The sequence below is a fragment of the Astyanax mexicanus genome, chromosome 8 (assembly GCF_023375975.1).
Source record: "Astyanax mexicanus isolate ESR-SI-001 chromosome 8, AstMex3_surface, whole genome shotgun sequence".
NCBI lineage: Eukaryota > Metazoa > Chordata > Actinopteri > Characiformes > Acestrorhamphidae > Astyanax > Astyanax mexicanus.
In genome coordinates this window covers 2,910,006-2,931,823 of record NC_064415.1, presented here as the reverse complement: position 1 = coordinate 2,931,823, position 21,818 = coordinate 2,910,006, and the positions used below count along the sequence as shown (strand labels likewise).

At 37.5% G+C, this 21,818-nt stretch overlaps 1 protein-coding gene across 1 annotated transcript in view; it reads left to right on the top strand.

Annotated features, from left to right (window-relative positions):
- The window catches only part of abhd3 (abhydrolase domain containing 3, phospholipase), a 52,739-nt gene that overhangs the window by 21,325 nt on the left and 9,596 nt on the right, over positions 1-21,818 (top strand). Inside the window, exons 5-8 of the mRNA XM_022686201.2 lie at positions 11,479-11,591; positions 16,169-16,342; positions 19,470-19,518; positions 19,676-19,841. Of these exons, the coding sequence (XP_022541922.2) occupies positions 11,479-11,591; positions 16,169-16,342; positions 19,470-19,518; positions 19,676-19,841 (502 nt within the window). The remainder of the gene's footprint in view (positions 1-11,478; positions 11,592-16,168; positions 16,343-19,469; positions 19,519-19,675; positions 19,842-21,818) is intronic.

Here is a 21,818-nt window from a genome sequence, read left to right as displayed (position 1 = left end):
CTCCGACTCTTTGGCCCGTTTCTGACACCTAGCGTTCAAACTTTGAATCTCACATTATAAAAACCTGCTTAACAGCGGGCCAACTTTCATTCTATTTCTAAAATACCTCGCGGGCCGCTCCAAAAAAGAAAACGGGCCACAAATGGCCCGCGGGCCGTAGTTTGGACTCCCCGGAGCTAGAGGTTTGTCCCACATAGCTTGTTTAAACACAGTAAACACGCAGACTACAGTCCAATATACTATCCTCTGAATAGCAAAAGAGCTAGCACTTAGCGCTGTTAGCGGCTAATGCTAATACTGCTCCAGTCTCAGTGTTGGAGAAACTTTACCGAAACTCCTGTATAACTCTGTATTTCAGCAGTGACTTTAATGCTCCTTAATACCTGACTGGTAGAATTCATACATAAGGAGCACAGGATTATATATAAGGAGCACTGATGATGTTTTGGTAAAATTAAAGGAATTTAAGTGCACCTTACAGTTACAGTTGATAAAAACTACCTCCACCATGTTTAGAAGCTGTACTTTATCCTGGCTAGCTCTCACTGTGAGTTAAATTTAATGAAACCTTCTCCACCATGTTTAGAAGCTGTATTTTATCCTGGCTAGCTCTCACTGTGAGTTGATGTAGATGATAAACTACCTCCACCATGTTTGGAAGCTGTACTTTATCCTGGCTCACTCTAACTGTGAGTTGTAGATGGTAAAACTACCTCCACCATGTTTAGAAGCTGTACTTTATCCTGCTTATCTCTCTCTGTGAGTTAAAGGTAATGAAACTACCTCCACCATGTTTAAAAGCTGTACTTTATCCTGGCTCACTCTAACTGTGAGTTGTAGATGGTAAAACTACCTCCACCATGTTTAGAAGCTGTACTTTATCCTGCTTATCTCTCTCTGTGAGTTAAAGGTAATGAAACTACCTCCACCATGTTTAAAAGCTGTACTTTATCCTGGCTAGCTCTCATTGTGAGTTAAAGTTAATGAAACTACCTCCACCATGTTTAAAAGCTGTACTTTATCTTGGCTCACTCTAACTGTGAGTTGTAGATGGTAAAACTACCTCCACCATGTTTAGAAGCTGTACTTTATCCTGCTTATCTCTCTCTGTGAGTTAAAGGTAATGAAACTACCTCCACCATGTTTAAAAGCTGTACTTTATCCTGGCTCACTCTAACTGTGATTTGTCGATGGTAAAACTACCCCCACCATGTTTGAAAGCTGTACTTTATCCTGGCTAGCTCTCACTGTGAGTCGTTGTAGATGGTAAAACTACCTCCACCATGTTTAGAAGCTGTACTTTATCCTGGTTAGCTCTCACTGTAAATTGTAGTAGATGATGAAACTACCTCCACCATGTTTAGAAGCTGTATTTTATCCTGGTTAGCTCTCACTGTAAATTGTAGTAGATAATGAAACTACCTCCACCATGTTTAGAAGCTGTATTTTATCCTTGCTAGCTCTCACTTTGAGTTGTTGTAGATGGTAAAACTACCTCCACCATGTTTAGAAGCTGTACTTTATCCTGGCTAGCTCTCACTGTGAGTTGTTGTAGATAATGAAACTACCTCCACCATGTTTAGAAGCTGTATTTTATCCTGGTTAGCTCTCACTGTAAATTGTAGTAGATGATGAAACTACCTCCACCATGTTTGGAAGCTGTACTTTATCCTGGCTAGCTCTCATTGTGAGTTAAAGTTAATGAAACTACCTCCACCATATTTAAAAGCTGTATTTTATCCTGGCTCACTCTAACTGTGAGTTGTCGATGGTAAAACTACCTCCACCATGTTTAGAAGCTGTACTTTATCCTGCTTAGCTCTCACTGTGAGTTAAAGGTAATGAAACTACCTCCACCATGTTTAAAAGCTGTACTTTATCCTGGCTCACTCTAACTGTGAGTTGTCGATGGTAAAACTACCTCCACCATGTTTAGAAGCTGTACTTTATCCTGGCTCACTCTAACTGTGAGTTGTCGATGATAAAACTACCCCCACCATGTTTGAAAACTGTACTTTATCATGGTTAGATCTCACTGTAAATTGTAGTAGATGGTAAAACTACCTCCACCATGTTTAGAAGTTGTATTTTATCCTGGTTAGCTCTCACTGTAAATTGTAGTAGATGGTAAAACTATCCCCACCATGTTTAGAAGCTGTATTTTATCCTGGCTAGCTCTCACTGTGAGTTAAAGTTAATGAAACTACCTCCACCATGTTTGGAAGCTGTAGTTATCCTGGTTAAATCAGCTGTATCCTGTCTCTGTTTCTGGATCAGTGCTGTTCGCTGCTGCAGTTCATTACAGCTCTCTGATCTGCACTGCTGTAATATAATCCTAATATAGTGAACTTCGGGCAGAGTGCAGTGTGTGTTCTCTCCTCTAATACACCACACACACACACACACACACACACACACACACACACACATTTATACCAAATCCCTGCAGCAATGTGATAATCCTTTCTGGAGGGTTTCACCTACAAACTCAGGCCGGTCACGTGTGTGTGTGTGAGCACAGAGCAGCAGGACAGGAGTGTGTGTGTGTGTGTGTGTGTGTGTGTGTGTGTGTGTGCACAGTACAAGTCAAAAGTTTGGAAACACCTTAAATTCATTTTCTATTTTCTATTATTTTAGAATGTTCTGTATTGTAGATTAATACTAAACTCATCCAAACTGGGGAGAAAAACATAAGGAATTCAGGCTTTCAGTTAACAGCTGTGCTGAACTCATCAAGAGTTAATTACTTGAATTTCTTGTCTCTTAATAAAGTGTTTGAGAGCATCAGTTGTAAAGAGGGTGGCCATCTCAAGCTAAATTCTAAAATAGAAAATTGTGTTTTAAACTTTATTTTTATATATTTTTTCCATTAAATATAGTGAAGAATAAATGTGTTTTAATGCAATGTTTTTATCTAGTTTGTATCTAGTTTTTCTTTATTATAAGAAGTTGAATCTTCTCTCGATTTTCAGATTTGTAACACAAATCTAAAGATATAATCCAACTTTTTCCAAGCTTTTTGATTTGTTGCATAAAAGCGAGGACGAACAGATTTAAAAACAGTTTTTACCCAAAAGCCATCACTCTACTGAACTCACACATGCACTGATCCTTTTTGCACTTCAACACTTTATGCTATTATTATGTGTATGTTTGCACTGGAAAAAGGGAGTGGCTTTTAATCTCGTTTTACATGTGTATAATGACAATAAAGGCTTTCTGTTCTATTCTATTCTATTCTATTCTATTCTATAAAATGCAAAAATCCAAAAATCAGAAAGTAAAGAAAAGATTAATTTTTCATTTTTCTAAAATTCTGATTGTAAGGGCAGAGATAAAAAAAAACTAAAATTTGAAAAACAGATAAAACTTATTTATTGTACACTGCACTACATTAAAAGAAAAATAAAAGTTTTTGCATCAATTTCTTTATTTTTGCAATTTATATTATTAATCGTTACACTGACCGTGAATCTATTTGAGAGTTGTTCATATAATCCATATTATGAGAATCAAGAACTACTCAACTAATTAAAGAAAAAAAATACTATTCTAAAGTATGGTCGCAAAGACCATCAAAATATTTTAGTGATGAAACTGGCACTCATCAGGTCCGCCCCAGGAAAAGGAAAAGGTTTTCATAACATTGAATGAGGAGGTGTAGCCAAACTTTTGACAGCTCCCACACCTGTGTAAGTTTTGAGGTGGTTTCTTGTAAGTGAGGTCGATTGGTCAGTGGACAGCATGCTGGTGGTAAGGCCAGGTGAATTATGGGAGTTGTAGTGAGGCTGATGGATGGGAGGTTGTGACGGTGAGGGTTTGAGAGGTGTGTTGTCAGTGTTTCAGTGTAAATGGTGATGCTCAGCTGTCTGAAAGCGCTGACTGAACCAGGTTAAACTGTTTCATTCCTCCCTCACACTGAGATAAAAACAGCTACAGAGAAACTACAGCGTGATCAGGAGTCAGAAAACACTTTTCTACACTGTTTCAGTCAATTGCCCATTAACCCTTTAAACTCTAGGCTGTTTTGTTGTGTTTTTTCTCCGTTTTTGTTTTCAGTTCCTCTTTCAGGTGTTATAACACAGTAATTATATCAGACAGACACATGCCCTGATCTCTTTTACTCCAGAAGACATACGGCTGCTCAAAAATATCATCATTTAAAATGTAAAAGGAAGCAGAATTGTTATATTTTCCTGGAACTGATCCTGTTTTACTCAAATTTTTTGTTACTTATTTTTACTTATTTTTATTTACTTATCAAAAATGGTTAGACTAGTGTGTTTATAAGTTGAAAGCATAAGAATATTGATGATAATAGTTTATTACATGGCTTATTAATTATTACTTTGATAAAATACATGGAGAAACAGCATCAGATGGATTTATTTATCTTGATAATCAATAATCACACCTCTAGGATACATGTAGATACTAAAAACCTGACACTCAGAGCAGCCTATACCTTTCAGTATTTATATATGATCAGGACACACAAAGACTATTTAAAACTATATACAAAAATGTACATTTTTTAGTCTAAATAAATAAAAAAAAATAGTTTAGTGCAAAATAACTACTTATTAAAATGTGCGAGTAAAATTATTAAAGACTACATAAAGTAGTGGGCACACCATACCTAGCTTTAGTTTGAGTAAAGCAGGTAGTTTCACACTTTTGAGTCTTTATTTACTGATATTATTTGGTTTGAAACATCATATAAATATGTTTGAAGCACTAAAGGTAAATAATACTGGTTGGGGAAGGAGATTTTTCACTTTTTTAGGTGTTTGTCTCAATGGGTTTCTTGTAGATTTAGCTTTACCGCACTGGGATGTGATCACTATTTTTAGAAAGAGTAAGCTCCGCCCTTTCCAACCATATATGGATTATGTTAATGTGTGAAGGGATTCCTGAGTGATTAAGCTGAGAACACAAGGTGAGATTTTAGACAGAAAACACCTGGATTTAAGGCTGTGATAAAATGATACGATGCCCACAATAACAATGATGTTAATGTTTATGAGTATAACTCAATATTTCACAAGACAATTCTCCATAATAATGATAATTCACAGTATTTGTGTTACTGAGTAGGATTAAATGCTCCTAAATAATAAAATACCAGGAATTATGGATTTATTACAATGAATATTCTTCTCCACAGGTGTATTAACCCTATTTATTTGATTATATGATGGTTTCTTTGGTCCAGATCAGTTGATAAATGTGTTTATTTGAAGCTTCAGTTTTTCCCTCTGTTTGGTTTGTTTTCACACAGGCATAAAAACCTAAACGCACCAAAATAAACACCAATAAACCATGCGAGCATATCAGATTCTCCTCTGATTGGTCAGAGCTGATTTTGTGTTTCATCTCGTATATCTGTGGAATTTAACTTAACTTTTAAACACAGTTTTTTTTTTTTTTTTTAATGGGGCAAGCAGAACAGATAGTAGTTCACATAGTACGCGGAGTCGCACAGCTGAGAGCAGTGAACGCAGCACAGAACGCACATGTAAAAGTCATGGAGCAGCAGTGACAGCTTTTGTTCAGAGCTGTGGTCAAGTAAAAGGAGTATATTTAATAGCTGGATCATGTTCTTACTACAAGAGGAACTACACAGCTCACGGTAGAGCTGCTGTTTCATTGAATTTAACTGAATTACGGTTCTAATATTTCTTTTTAAAGGGCTAATAAAAAACTTGCAAATTAAATCTCATTAAATAGTGCTTGTGCTTTTCTTATTTGTGCATTGGGTTTAATATAAAGCAGATTTTTATGTTGATATTTTTGTAATAAGACTTTTTTATTTATGTAAATATTTAAAAATAAATATTTCTTTCTTTCTTTATTTTTTTTATTACAAAAACCCTAATTTACAGGTTTTATCAGAGCAACAGCAGCTGGGCCTCAGCCTGACCTACTGAGGAGAGGGCAAAGGTCAAACTCTGAAAGTGTATTAACTGTATTAAAGCAGCGAGTGTAATAGTTTATTTATACACACACATCAATGTATATACAGTGTACATACATACACATAAAGGAAGATGAGACAGAAGGAGCAGACAGTGTCTCAGACTCTGTGTGTGTGTGTGTGTGTGTTTGTGTGTGTGTGTGTTTATTGGTAAGGGATTAAATTGCAGGTACAGAGTTCCCCGTCGCCCTACATAAACGACCTAAACATAAACATTTCTCCCAAATTCCAAATAAAAATATTCTCATTTAGAGCATTTATTTACAGAAAATGAGAAATGACTGAAATACCAAACAAAAAGATGCAGAGCTTTCAGACCTCAAATAATGCAAAGAAAACAAGTTCATATTCATAAAGTTTTAAGAGTTCATATATTTGGTGGAATAACCCTGATGTTTAATCATGTTCTCCTCCACCAGTCTTACACACTGCTTTTGGATAACTTTATGCTGCTTTACTCCTGGTGTAAAAATTCAAGCAGTTCCGTTTCCTCTTGATTATATTCCAGAGGTTTTCAATTTGGTAAAATCAGAGAAACTTTTTTAGGTGTTTCCCTTTAAGAGTCAGGTGAGCTCTGACTTTGGTGGATTGCTATTGTAACGGTGCAGCTACCTGGACGTGTTCAACAAACTCTTCTCAGCAGAGGAAACTGAGCTGCTGGTTGACGCTGTGAAGGAGCTCCAGCAGCTCATTTACGGGAACAGCAATGTTATTTTATTTACTATTCTGTTTATTGTTGATGTAAAAGTTGGGTTTGTGCTGCTGTGTGTTCATGTGTGTGTAATAAGTGGGGGTGTACGCTCGGCTCGGCACGGCGCCTGTGTTACCGAGATAGCGATGAACATCTGACTGTTGGCGTCTGTCTAGGTTGTATTCAGTCAGTGGAGCTCCTGTGTTTTCTGTTCCAAGATAAACAAGATAAAACTTCAGAAATGTACCTGAACACACCTCATTTCCAGAACACCACGCCCATCAGTGTAGATATATTCAGAAGCTCTGCTGCTGTTTAAACCAGGCAGGAGGAAGGAGTGTAAATAGACTATTGGTGGGGGGGTAAGATAGTGATGAGCATCACAGTATTGCAGCTGATGTGTACAGATGTGTGATACTGATGTATGTATGTCTTTGTAAATCCTCTCTGGCACAATGCAGGGATTAATCTAACACACACACACACACACACAGCTGCAGAACACTGAACACACACAGACACAGCTGTGCTCAACAACATATATATCAGTATGGTTTCAGCATGAATACACTGTTTATACTTTAACACAGATCTGGGTTTGAGTTAGAGCTTACTGAAACATGAGAAATACTAATCAAGCCTTTAAAATTATAATACTTATTTAATAATTACAAAAATGTAACAAAATTACACAGAATACAAGATACAGAATTACATAGGTACATAATCAGGCACATTATACTATAATTAGGGCAGTTAAGAGATATTAAATCACTATATAGGCTGAAAAAGGTATAAATGAGCTGTTCAGTCTGGTTTAAATAGTAGCAGATATTCAGGATATATCTACACTGATGGGCGTGGTGTTCTGGAAATGAGGTGTGTTCAGGTACATTTCTGGAGTTTTATCTTGTTTATCTTGGTAACAGAAAACACAGGAGCTCCACTGACTGAATACAACCTAGACAGATGCCAACAGTCAGACGTTCATCGCTATCTCGGTAACACAGGCGCTGTGCCGAGCCGAGCGTACACCCCCACTTATTACACACACATGAACACACAGCAGCACAAACCCAACTTTTATATCAACAATAAACAGAATAGTAAATAAAATAACATTGCTGTTCCCGTAAATGAGCTGCTGGAGCTCCTTCACAGCGTCAACCAGCAGCTCAGTTTCCTCTGCTGAGAAGAGTTTGTTGAACATGTCCAGGTAGCTGCACCGTTACAATAGCAATCCACCAAAGTCAGAGCTCACCTGATCTACTCTTAAAGAGAATGATGAGCAACAGAGAGACGCTCTGGACGCTCTGGAGGTTCTGGAGGTTCTGGGTGTTGGGGCAGGTCCGGTTCTGTGGTCCGGTCGGGTGAATGTGTTTCATTGTGTTTAGTAGGGCAGTGGGCAGCGGCTCCGGTCACAGTGCTCACAATCTGAACACTCTGAACTCACACACTGTCCTCAATAACCCCCCCCCACACACACAGCCAAGCCAGAGAGTGTGTGTGTGTGTGTGTGTGTGTGTGTTCTGACTGTGTAGGAATTAAAGGGCTACTGACAAAAAAAAAATGACTTTACAGAAATAAGCTCACATGTGCAGAAACTTAGATTAGGCAGATTCTTAGTTTAGGTAGAGTCTCCTGGAATTCAGGCTTTCAGTTAACAGCTGTGCTGAACTCATCAAGAGTTAATTACTTGAATTTCTTGTCTCTTAATAAAGTGTTTGAGAGCATCAGTTAAAGTAAAGTAGTGAAGAGGTAGAGTTACAGGTATACAGTGAATAGTGAATATTTGAGTAAAATTAACAGCATTACAAGTATGTTCAAATTAGGTAAAGAATGCTAAAAGTGCTATTTTTAATTTAAAATACTAGATGAGAATATACATTAAATATACTTTTTTCTGTATTTCCATGCAATGTATATTTAAGCAATATATAATATTTCAATTATTCATTGTGTTCATAGAGAAAAATATATATATAGTGGCTTTAAATTCTTGCTTAAAGTGCAATTAAGTGATTTCTTTTTTCAGCATCATTAAGGTGTACACAATATGTGCATCAAAGTAAAAACGCAAAGTAGTACGTTTAAAATACACTCTAAGTGTATTAAAAATGGTATTAAAAAAACATACTTAAATCTACTTAATTTCACAGAAGTTATACCGCCAAAAAATCACTCAAACACAACCTAATGTTTTTATATTGCATTTAAATATAGCTAAATTACAACTGAAATATACTTAAGTTGCAACAAGTTGTTCCAAAAAAGTACATTTAGTATGTATTTAAGTATGTATTTTAAGTTTAAAAGGTATGTAATTTTTCATGTTAAGTATACTTTAAAAAAAAAAAATCTATATATATATATATATATATATATATATACTAAATACTCTTTTTTATTTTACCACGGAGACCATTGAAAACATTGACGATGATGAAACTGGCACTCATCAGGGCAACTCAGGGATTTTACTGATTTTGGTTTAAAATAAACAGTCATAGAGATGGCTGATTTAAAAGTGTATTTTAAAGTAAATAGAACTTTTGTTACTTTATAACTTTTGATGTTACTGTAGTAACTGCAGTGTATCAGATCTCACTGTTTACAAATAATCAATCACCTATTAGTCACACATAATCAATACCAGCACTATAACTGGGTTAAAGGTCTCCCAGTTCAGATCAAGAGTCAGGATTCTGTAATCAGTCTCATCAGCTGTTTAATAATAAACCCTGATAATAAAACTATAGTAAATACAGCAGGTGACCTTTACCCTGCATCACCTGACCTGCAGGAAATCAGGGAATTCTGATCAGATCAATATTATGAATATTATGTAACTACTATAATAATCTGTTCTGGGGAGTACACCTCTATTTATAATGTCAGAATTAATAGTTGGATTGCTGATGCAGATCTCTATGAGGACGGTGGTTTCTGGTTAAGAGTACGCTGTGTGTGATTGGCTGCTGCTTCTCAATGGTGTGTGTTGGTTGGTTGAGTGCGGAGTGTAATATATGAAGTGCATTTTTAGCATCATGACATGTTGGATCATTGATTTCTGTTTCAATCTGGTAAAAAAATATGAATTAGAGGTGCGTTGTATCATATCGTATGCTATAATATATTCCAAATACTCATTGTGTTGCAGAATTGTAGGCTTGAAATTATTAATTTTTAAATCAATGTTTTGTCTTATTGCCAAGAATATCATTATCGCAAAAATACCCTGAAATATAGAGAAATGAATTTACTGTAATATCACTAAGAATATCGTTATCGCAAAAATAATCCGAAATATTGTAATATTATTTAAGAGCCGTATCACCAATAATATAGTTAACACAAAAATACCCTGTAATACTGTTATTATTTTATGGCCATATCGGCAAGAAAATAAAAAAAATACCCTGAAATACCGCTATATTATTTTAGCGCCATATTGACAAGAATATCGTTATCACAAAACACCCTGAAATATTGTGATGTTATTTTAGAGCCACATCAGCAAAAATATAGTTCTTGCAAAAATACCCTGAAATATCACAATATTATTTTAGAGCTGTATCGCCAGGAATATAGTTATTGTAAATATACCCTGAAATATTGTGATTTTATTTTAAAATACCCTAAAATATTATTATATTATTTTAGAGCCATAGCACCAATAATATTATCACAAAAATAATCAGAAATATTGTAATACTATTTTAGAGCTGTATCGCCAAGAATATTGTTATTGCAAAAATACCCTAAAATATTGTGATATTATTTTAGAGCTGTATCACCAATAATATAGTTCTCACAAAAATACTCTGAAATATCGCTATATTATTTTAGCACCATATCGGCAAGCATGTCATTATCACAAAAATAATCAGAAATATCTTGCTATTATTTTAGAGCCACATTGGTAGAAATATAGTTATCGCAAAATACCCTGAAATTTTGTGACATTATTTTAGAATATTGTTATCGCAAAAATACTCTGAAATATTGTTATATTAATATCAGCAAAAATATTATCGCAAAAATACCCTGAAATACTGTTATTATTTTATGGCCATATTGCCAAGAATATCGTTATCACAAAAATAATCAGAAATATTATGAAATTAATTTAGAGCTGTATCACCAGGAATATAGTTATTGTAAATATACCCTGAAATACTGTGATATATTATTTTAAAATACCCTAAAATATTATATTATTTTAGAGCCATAGTGCCAGTAATATTATCACAAAAATAATCAGAAATATTTTAATACTATTTTAGAGCTGTATCGCCAAAAATATAGTTATTGCAAAAATACCCTGAAATATCGAGAAATTAATTTACGGTAATATCACCAAGAATATAATTAATGCAAAAATAACCATAAATATTGTGATATTATTTTAAAACCATATCGGCAAGAATATCGTTATCACAAAAATACCCTGAAATACTGTGATATTATTTTAGATCCATAAAAAAATAAAAAGCAAAGATAACCTTAAATGTCGTCATTTTAGAGCCATGTCCCCAAAACGTTTGGTAATGCAAAAAGAAATTAAAAATAACCCCAAATATCATGATATTATTTTAGAGCTATTGTGATATTGATATTGTGAAATACTGAAATATCGCAATATTATTTTAGTGTTGTATATCAGTAATATTGGAATTTTGCATTGACTCCAATGAGTATAGTGTGTATACATGTAGGTCACATGGCATATTTTATGTGTGTGTGTGTGTGTGTGTGTATATATATATATATATATATATATATAATGTATATATCCTCTGTTCTCCAGACTCCGAGGACGTACTGTGCGGCGAACACTGAGGATTTGGAGATGGTGATCGATCATGTGCAGAAAACCATCCCAGCCGCCCCCATCATGGCTGCAGGGGTTTCTATGGGAGGGTAAGATTTCCCACTCAGCACTTTATACACTAATATAACCTACATTACAGTACCTACAATACCATCAAACGTGTCGACACACCTTCTTATTCAATACTTTTATTTATTACATTTTTCCTACATAGTAAATTAATAGCTTAGTGATCTATCAGATTATGAAGGAACACATGAGGAATCATGTAGTAACTTAAAAACAGTGTTAAACAAACCAAAAATACTCTGTAAAGAAGCTTTTAGATTCTCTTATCTGAGGAGCTGCTAACTTGTACAACTCTTGCTCTTCCTTTCCTGGAGTGGCCCTGATGAGTGCCAGTTCCTTAAATTTTTAAAGTATTTTTTTCTTTATTTAGTTGAGTAGTTGTTTCTTCTCATAACCTGGATTCGAACATTACTCAAATATTCACTATTCACTGTATACCTGTAACTCTACCTCTTCACTACTTTACTTTAACTGATGCTCTCAAACTTTACATTAAGAGACAAGAAATTCAAGTAATTAACTCTTGATGAGTTCAGCACAGCTGTTAACTGAAAGCCTGAATTCCAGGAGACTCTACCTCATAAAACTGACTGAGAAAATCCAGCAGAGATGTTCAAAACTGATCATCTGAACATCTAAAAATCTTTTGTTGAACATTTTAAAATAATAAAAATAATAAAATAATAATAAACACTATGTTCAAGCTTTTAGCTGGTGCTCGTATAAATATACACACGCACACACACACACAAGTACCAGATCTGAAGAAAAAAAATAAGAGAGCACTTAAAAATGATGAGTTTCTTTGATTTTACCAAATTACCAAAAAACTCCAAAATATAATCAAGAGGAAGATGGATGATCACAAACCATCAAACCACCAAACTGAACTGCTTGAATTTTTGCACCAGGAGTAAAGCAGCATAAAGTTATCCAAAAGCAGTGTGTAAGACTGGTGGAGGAGAACATGATGCCAAGATGCATAAAAAAAAACTGTGATTAAAAACCAGGGTTATTCCACCAAATATTGATTATTTCTGAACTCTTAAAACTTTATGAATATGAACTTGTTTTCTTTGCATTATTTGAGGTCTGAAAGCTCTGCATCTTTTTTGTTATTTCAGCCATTTCTCATTTTCTGTAAATAAATGCTCTAAATGAGAATATTTTTATTTGGAATTTGGGAGAAATGTTGTCTGTAGTTTATAGAATAAAACAACAATGTTCATTTTACTCAAACATAAACCTATAAATAGCAAAATCAGAGAAACTGATTCAGAAACTGAAGTGCTCTCTTCATTTATTCCAGAGCTGTATATGTTATATGTATGGTTTAAGTATCTATGTACAGGATATGAGCAGCAGCAGCAGCTCATCATTCTGTCCTACTTCTGTCTCCTTTCTGTATAAAATGATGCTCCTCTTTCATTTGCACCAGCTCAGCATCCTCCACTCACAGCCCTGCGTTATTATTCCCTCCATCTGACGCAAAACATCACCCTTCATCATCCAGCCTCTTCCTCCTCCTCTATAAACTCACAGTAGTGTTTTATTCAAGACCAATAGATCAGATTAAGATTTACAAATAAAAAAAAATAATATTATTAATTTATTCTAAAATGTAAATAAAACAATCACAATTTGCCCTCAAACAGATCCTCACTAAGGTTATCTAGCTCATCACTAATGGTAGATCTCTCCCCGGTAGCATTAGTATTTCCGCTAGCTTTTAGCTAAGTTAGCTAGCTTGTCACTAAGGTTATCTAGCTCATCACCAATGGTAGTTCTCTACCTGGTAACATTAGTATTTTAGCTAGCTCGTCGCTAAGGTTAGCTAGCTCGTCATTAATGGTAGTTCTCTCCCTGGTGACATTGGTATTGTAGCTAGCTCGTTGCTAAGATTAGTTAGATTTTTGCTAAGGTTAGCTAGCTCGTCGCTAAGGTTAGCTAGCTCATCATTAATGGTAGTTCTCTCACTGGTAGCATTAGTATTGTAGCTAGCTCGTTGCTAAGATTAGTTAGATTGTTGCTAAGGTAAGCAAGCTCTTTGCTAAGGTAAGCTAGCTTGTCCCTAATAGTAGTTCTCTCCCTGGTAGCATTAGTTTTGTAGCTAGCTCGTTGCTAATGTTAGATAGCTCGTATTTAATGGTAGTTCTCTTCCGGGTAGCATTAGTATTTTAGCTAGCTCATTACTATGGTTAGCTAGCTTGTTGCTAAAGTTAGCAAGCTCTTCGCTAAGGTTAGCTAGCTTGTCACTAAGGTTATCTAGCTCATCACTTATGATAGTTCTCTCCCAGGTAGCATTAGTATATTTGCTAGCTCGTCGCTAATATTAGTTAGATTGTTGCTAAGGTTAGTGAGCTCTTCGCTAAGGTTAGCTAGCTCATCACTAATGGTAGTTTTCTCCCTGGTAACATTAGTATTTTAGCTAGCTTGTTGCTAAGATTAGCTAGCTCGTCACTAGTGGTAGGTCTCTCAACGGTAGCATTAGTATTGTAGCTAGCTTGTTGCTAATGTTAGATAGCTCATCAGTAATGGTAGTTCTCTTCCGGGTAGCATTAGTATTTTAGCTAGCTCATTACTTTGGTTAGATAGCTTGTTGCTAAAGTTAGCTAGCTTGATGCTAAAGTTAGATAGCTCGTCATTAATGGTAGTTCTATCCCTGATAGCATTAGTCTTGAAGCTAGCTCGTTGCTAATGTTAGATAGCTTGTATATAATGCTAGTTCTCTTCCGGGTAGCATTAGTATTTTAGCTAGCTCGTTGCTAAGGTTACATAGCTCATCACTAATGGTAGTTTTCTCTCTGGTAACATTAGTATTTTAGCTAGCTTGATGCTAAAGTTAACTAACTTGTTGCTAAGGTTAGCAAGCTCATCGCCAATGGTAGTTCTCTCCCTGGTAGCATTAGTATTGTAGCTAGCTTGTTGCTAATGTTAGATAGCTCATCAGTAATGGTAGTTCTCTTTTGGGTAGCATTAGTATTTTAGCTAGCTCATTACTATGGTTAGCTAGCTTGTTGCTAATGTTAGATAGCTCATCAGTAATGGTAGTTCTACTTGACTTGACTTGACTTGACTTTTGGGTAGCATTAGTATTTTAGCTAGCTCATTACTATGGTTAGCTAGCTTGTTGCTAAAGTTAGCAAGCTCTTCGCTAAGGTTAGCTAGCTTGTCACTAAGGTTATCTAGCTCATCACTTATGATAGTTCTCTCCCAGGTAGCATTAGTATATTTGCTAGCTCGTCGCTAAGATTAGTTAGATTGTTGCTAAGGTTAGCGAGCTCTTCGCTAAGGTTAGCTAGCTCATCACTAATGGTAGTTTTCTCCCTGGTAACATTAGTATTTTAGCTAGCTTGTTGCTAAGATTAGCTAGCTCGTCACTAATGGTAGTTCTCTCAACGGTAGCATTAGTATTTTAGCTAGCTCGTTGCTAAGATTAGTTAGATTGTTGCTAAGGTTAGAAAGCTCTTCGCTAAAGTTAGCTAGCTTGTCACTAATAGTAGTTCTCTCCGTGGTAGCATTAGTCTTGTAGCTAGCTTGTTGCTAATGTTAGATAGCTCGTCACTAGTGGTAGTTTCTTTTCTGGGTAGCATTAGTATTTTTGCTAGCTCGTCATTAATGGTAGTTCTCTCACTGGTAGCATTAATATTGTAGCTAGCTCACTGCTAATATTAGTTAGGTTGTTGCTAAGGTTAGCTAACTCTTTGCTAAAGTTAGCTAGCTTGTCACTAATGGTAGTTCTCTACCTGGTAGCATTAGTATTTTAAGGTTAGCTATCTCGTCATTAATGGTAGTTTTCTCCCTGGTAACATTAGTATTTTAGCTAGCTTGTTGCTAAGGTTAGCTAGCTCGCCACTAATGGTAGTTCTCTCCCCGGTAGCATTAGTATTTTAGCTAGCTCGTTGCTAAGGTTATATAGCTCATCACTAATGGTAGTTCTCTTCCGGGTAGCATTAGTATTTTAGGTAGCTCGTTGCTAAGGTTAGCTAGCTCATCACTAATGGTAGTTTCCTCTCTGGTAACATTAGTATTTTAGCTAGCTTGTTGCTAAAGTTGCTAAGGTTAGCTAGCTTGTCACTAACGGTAGGTCTCTCTCTGGTAACATTAGTATTTTAGCTAGCTTGTTGCTAAGGTTAGCTAGCTTGTTCCTAAGGTTAGCTAGCTGGTATGGTAGTTTTCTCTCTGGTAGCATTAGTATTTTAGCTATCTTGTCGCTAAGGTTAGCTAGCTTGTTGCTAACTTTAATTCTATATCCGATAACATTAGTATTTTAGTTAGCTTGTTGCTACAGTAGCTACCCGCTGCTAATGTTAGTTATCTCTCTTGTTTGCACTTACTTCTCCTTGTTATTTTTTTTAGAAAAATTAATGGTGGTCCCCGAGGTCACGATGATTCACACATAAACAAAGAATACATGAACGTCAGACTGACTGATACTGAAGAAAAGCGGGATTAGCTTGTTTTTCGCTGTTAGCCAATCAGTGTGCACTGATTGGGTCTGTTTAAATGAATGGTTGATGTTCAGTAACAATAGAAAAAAGGAGAGTCTGATAAAAACTCTGATGTATTCCTGTGTGTATTTTTGTGTGTGTTTCAGGATGATGTTGGCGAACTATCTGGGTCGTAAGGGTCGGCGGACGTGTCTGAAGGGGGTGGTGGTGTTCTCGGCCGGCTGGGACGTGTTCGAGTGCACGGCGTCTCTGGAGAAACCCCTCGACCGATTAATCTTCAACTCCTACCTCACCAGCTGCCTGCAGGCCTCCGTCCACCGGTCAGACCCCACGCCGCGCACGTTAGCTTAGCTTAGCTTAGCTTAATCTAGCCTAGTGTAACATGTAGCGGTGGCTGGCAGCAGTGGCGTGCAGTGAATATAGTGGCTACTCATTTGTTTGCCTACAAGATGGCAGGTCAGCCAAAACATTAAGTACACACAAAAACTCACCAGTCAAGCGGCCTGTTATTATAGTGAATTATTTTCACATATTTAAAAGCCTTTAAAAAGGCTTTTTAATATGATGTGACACAATATCTGTCTGATTTACCGTCACAATTCCATAATAGTTATTTAACTATTGAATTAATCCAGCATGAGCTCCTTTGTACACTAAGCAACACATAGCTATAATATATGTTCCTGATTAAATATTATGTAATGATTTACATGTACCTATTGTCACCCCTTCTCTGAAGGGTTAGAATGGCCTTACTGCACACCACAGGCTGGCAGACAGACGCAGGTCCCTGATTGGCCCACAGTTCAACAGGACACAGTGTGCAGTCGGGGGATTAGTGCGGGAGCTGTGTGTGTTTTTAGCACAGTGGGGAAAGGCAAAAAGATATGACACTTTTTATACAGTGTAAAGTAGTCAGTGTACAGCTACAGTATAACATTGTAAATTTACTGTGCCCTCAAAATAACTCACTTAACACAGTTATTCATGACTAAAACCACTGCAACAAAAGTAAAAAAATGGCCAAATTATCTTAGTCTCATGGCTTTAGAAGGAACCAATCAGTCCAAAAACTAAATTTTAGCTTTCTACAGTGTATAAATTAACTAGTTTCAGACATAAAATTGAATGATACCTTTTAACCTGGCGCATGTTTTTACCTGGACTGGCTGTAGAAACCTCTGACTGGGATTAATTGATTTTAATGTTGTCACGTGAATACTACCTTAACTGCCTCTATTAAGGTATAATATGGTGTTCATGGTTCAAGTCTCTCATACTGCTCACTGGATATTCAGCATGTCAACTCCTAGCAAAGAACTCTCTGAGGATGTGAAAAACAGATTTGTTGCTCTGTTTAAGGATGGAGCCCAGGCTGAAACTGAGATACAGCATTATGGCCAAGACCATACAGCAGGTTTTCAGGACGCGTTCCACTCAGAATGGGTATCCCGGGCGCTGCCACTATAATCGGGAGATCGCTGGTTTGAATCCTGGTTATGCAGCTTTTAAATATTCAGCCACAATTCATTTCTGTCTGTCTCTCTCTCTCTACTATGAGGTATTATAATACAGTAAAAAACGCTCTAGTCTGTCAGACCTAAACCACACTACACTATTATTACTGTTCTCTTACAATAATACCTGGAATTACCAGCATTAAAAACATTAATCATGATTTGTGATGAAGTCAGTAGCTCCGACTCATCACCTGAATGTGCCAGAGACATTTTGAAGAGCTAACTGTGTGCTTTGAAAGTGTGTTGTACTTACCTGCTCCTTAGGGGTTTCCTAGGGGGACTGGCGGGGACAGCCAGCTCCTTCTCTTGTAGTAGCCGAAGGGCCCTCGGCCTACTATGAAGAGGGGGTGGGTTCCATCTCCTGTGTTACCTGTGGGGAAGAAAATAATAATGTATTTTATTAAATAATTGTGTATACTTACCTTATAGTGCACTATGATAATAAGACATGTCTGTATATATTGTAGCAATGGTTCAGTCCTTCTTAATTAGGGGCGGGGCTACAAGTTTAAAAGGGGCTACCTTTTGGTTGGTTGGTTTCCCTGTTGTTCATTGTTTTTTTTTTTGCCAGATTGCTAGACCTACTGGCTGCTACAAGTCAGTCATATTTATTTGATAGTACTGCTTCCAAGTCATCCTTCCTCTTTTTTTTTTTTTTTTAATTGTTTGTTACGGCTGTGGAAACGCAAATAAATTCACTGGGTTTTGGGACTTACCTGGTAGCATTTATCTCACTCTTTGTGGCGAACCCACTCTTCAGAGTCTCCACACGGCGGCACGTTCACATGATTTTAACTAATTTTTATGTGAATGACACCTGTGGGTGCAGATCCGCTGTGCACACGCTACATATTATTATGGCTTATATGATGTATATATGTAGTTTTCATTGATATATTGAGCGACATGCCATTTGTTTTTTAAGAAACGCTAGTACAATATGACTTTTTAAATGTTTTAAGTTTTTAAATGATGCAAAATATCATGTTTTTTGTCATTTTTGTCAAAATTATAGAAATTTTAGCAGTGGTTGTGAATTAATATATGGTGAGGGTGGAGCAGCACAAGTAATGCTGTTGTTTTCATCCTTTTTTTTTTAAAGCGCCACAAACAAAATACTCATAATTTACACTGGTTGGTTTTCTTCAAGAACAACAAGATCCTTTAAAGATGTTTGCTCTCATGTATTTTTTTATTTAATATAATTCTAATTCTAATAAATATGGATATGAACTGTACTCTATAGTGTACAGTTCTGCCCTTTGTGCTCAGCTTGAATGCACTGAACTGATGGCAGTTCCCTGTAATGAACTTCAGTCAGTTTAAGGACAGAAGATGAACAGTATCTAATCTGTGTAGCTGTGTTTAAAAGGAAATAGCAGTCTTTGTAAAATAAACCAACTGCTAATCATAGTGAATTTAGATATAGATTAGATTAGCCTTATGCATCCAATGCAAAAATTCCCAGAATATATGCCAATGATTAACCATCTGATTCCCACATAGTCTCCAGCACACCGCTGCATTTCCTGTAATATAATCCTGATTCGAATGGATTTGAACTGTGGTCCGCAAGCATGAAACATCTGCTGTTAAATAAATCCGCTGTGTGAGAATAATTTTCGCTTTGTATTTTTAGAAACAAATATTGTTTGGGTATCGGTATTACATTCAAAGTATCGTTTCGATATAGAACATTTTAAACCAATGTCCGGCTGTAATCAGGACAGCGTATGATCATTAAAACAGTGCTGAGCACATCAGAAACCCCAGCGGAGGGAAAAGTGCAGTAAGCAGTTTACAGACGCCGCAGCTGCAGCTCTTCAGGACGAGAGCGGCTCAGCCACGTCTGCTGAATATCTGCTTCCACCGCACATCTTTCCTCCTACTGTTTAAAACCTGATTCCATTTCTCTTCTGTGTTTCAGACACCGGCCTGTTCTGGAAAAAAACTACGACATAGATCACGTGATGAAGGTGCGTAAAAACAGCCTAGTCACGCTTTTCCTCTCTCCCAGTGCCGAGTCAGACTCTGATATGAGAAAACTTCTCCCGCTTCCTCTGTAACCTTCTCTCCTTCTCTCTTTCTCTCTCTTTCTCTCTCTCTCTCTCTCTCTCTCTCTCTGACCTGCAGGCCAAAACCATCCGCGAGTTTGACGAGAGATTCACCTCCATCATGTTCGGCTACCCCACCAACGACGACTACTACCGCGACGCCAGCCCCATCCACAAGCTCAAATCCGTACAGGTGCCAATGCTGTGCCTCAACGCGGCCGACGACGTCTTCTCACCCAATCACGGTGAGGGAGCGTCATATATCTTTATATTAATAGTAGGCGTGTCACGATTCTCTAAATCAGGGGTGTCCAAACTACGGCCCGCGGGCCATTTGCGGCCCTTTTCCTTTTTTGGAGCGGCACGCGAGGTATTTTAGAAATAGAATGTGAGATTCAAAGTTTGAACGCTAGGTGTCAGAAACGGGCCAAAGAGTCTTAAAGCAGAGAGAGTGTTCATTTCTAGCACAGAAAAACGGGCCAAAGAGTCTAAAAGCGCAGGGAGTGCTCAGTTGTAACGCAGAAAAACTGGCCAAAGAGTCTAAAAGCGGAGAGGGTGCGTAGTTTTGCCGCAGAAAATGGGCCAAAGAGTCTAAAAGCCGAGAGAGTGTGCATTTCTAGTGCAAAAAAACGGGCCAAAGTGTCTAAAAGCGGAGAGGGTGCGTAGTTTTGCCGCAGAAAATGGGCCAAAGAGTCTAAAAGCCGAGAGAGTGTGCATTTCTAGTGCAAAAAAACGGGCCAAAGAGTCTAAAAGCGGAAAAACAGGCCAAAGAGTCTAAAAGCGAAGAGAGTGTTCAGTTTTAGCGCAGAAAAACGGGCCAAAAAGTCTAAAAGCGGAGAGAGTGCTCAGTTTTAGCGCAGAAAAACGGGCCAAAGAGTCTAAAAGCGGAGAAAGCGGCCCAGTTTTAGCGCAGAAAAACAGGACAAAGAGTCTAAAAGCGGAGAGAGTGTTCAGTTTTAGCGCAGAAAAACGGGCCAAAGAGTCTAAAAGCGGCGAGAGTGAAGTTGTGGCGCAAAAAACGGGTCAAAGAGTCTAAAAGCGGAGAGAGTGCGCATTTCTAGTGCAGAAAAACGGGCCAAAGAGTCTAAAAGCGGAGAGGGTACGCATTTCTAGCGCAGAAAAACGGGGTAAAACAGTCTAAAAGAGGAGAGAGTGCGCATTTCTAGTGCAGAAAAACGGGCCAAAGAGTCTAAAAGCGGAGAGGGTGCGCATTTCTAGCGCAGAAAAACAAGCCAAAGAGTCTAAAAGCGGAGAGAGTGTGCATTTCTAGTGCAAAAAAACGGGCCAAAGTGTCTAAAAGCGGAGAGGGTGCGTAGTTTTGCCGCAGAAAATGGGCCAAAGAGTCTAAAAGCTGAGAGAGTGTGCATTTCTAGTGCAAAAAAACAGGCCAAAGAGTCTAAAAGCGGAAAAACAGGCCAAAGAGTCTAAAAGCGAAGAGAGTGTTCAGTTTTAGCGCAGAAAAACGGGCCAAAAAGTCTAAAAGCGGAGAGAGTGCTCAGTTTTAGCGCAGAAAAACGGGCCAAAGAGTCTAAAAGCGGAGAAAGCGGCCCAGTTTTAGCGCAGAAAAACAGGCCAAAGAGTCTAAAAGCGGAGAGAGTGTTCAGTTTTAGCGCAGAAAAACGGGCCAAAGAGTCTAAAAGCGGCGAGAGTGAAGTTGTGGCGCAAAAAACGGGTCAAAGAGTCTAAAAGCGGAGAGAGTGCGCATTTCTAGCGCAGAAAAACGGGCCAAAGAGTCTAAAAGCGGAGAGGGTACGCATTTCTAGCGCAGAAAAACGGGGTAAAACAGTCTAAAAGAGGAGAGAGTGCGCATTTCTAGTGCAGAAAAACGGGCCAAAGAGTCTAAAAGCGGAGAGGGTGCGCATTTCTAGCGCAGAAAAACAAGCCAAAGAGTCTAAAAGCGGAGAGAGTGCGCATTTCCAGTGCAGAAAAACAAGCCAAAGAGTCTAAAAGCGGAGAGAGTGCGCATTTCTAGTGCAGAAAAACGGGCCAAAGAGTCTAAAAGCGGAGAGGGTGCGCATTTCTAGCGCAGAAAAACAAGCCAAAGAGTCTAAAAGCGGAGAGAGTGCGCATTTCCAGTGCAGAAAAACAAGCCAAAGAGTCTAAAAGCGGAGAGAGTGCGCATTTCTAGCGCAGAAAAACAGGCCAAGGAGTCTAAAAGCGGAGAGGGTGTGCAGTTCTAGTGCAAAAAAGGGCCAAAGAGTCTAAAAGTGCAGAGAGTGCGC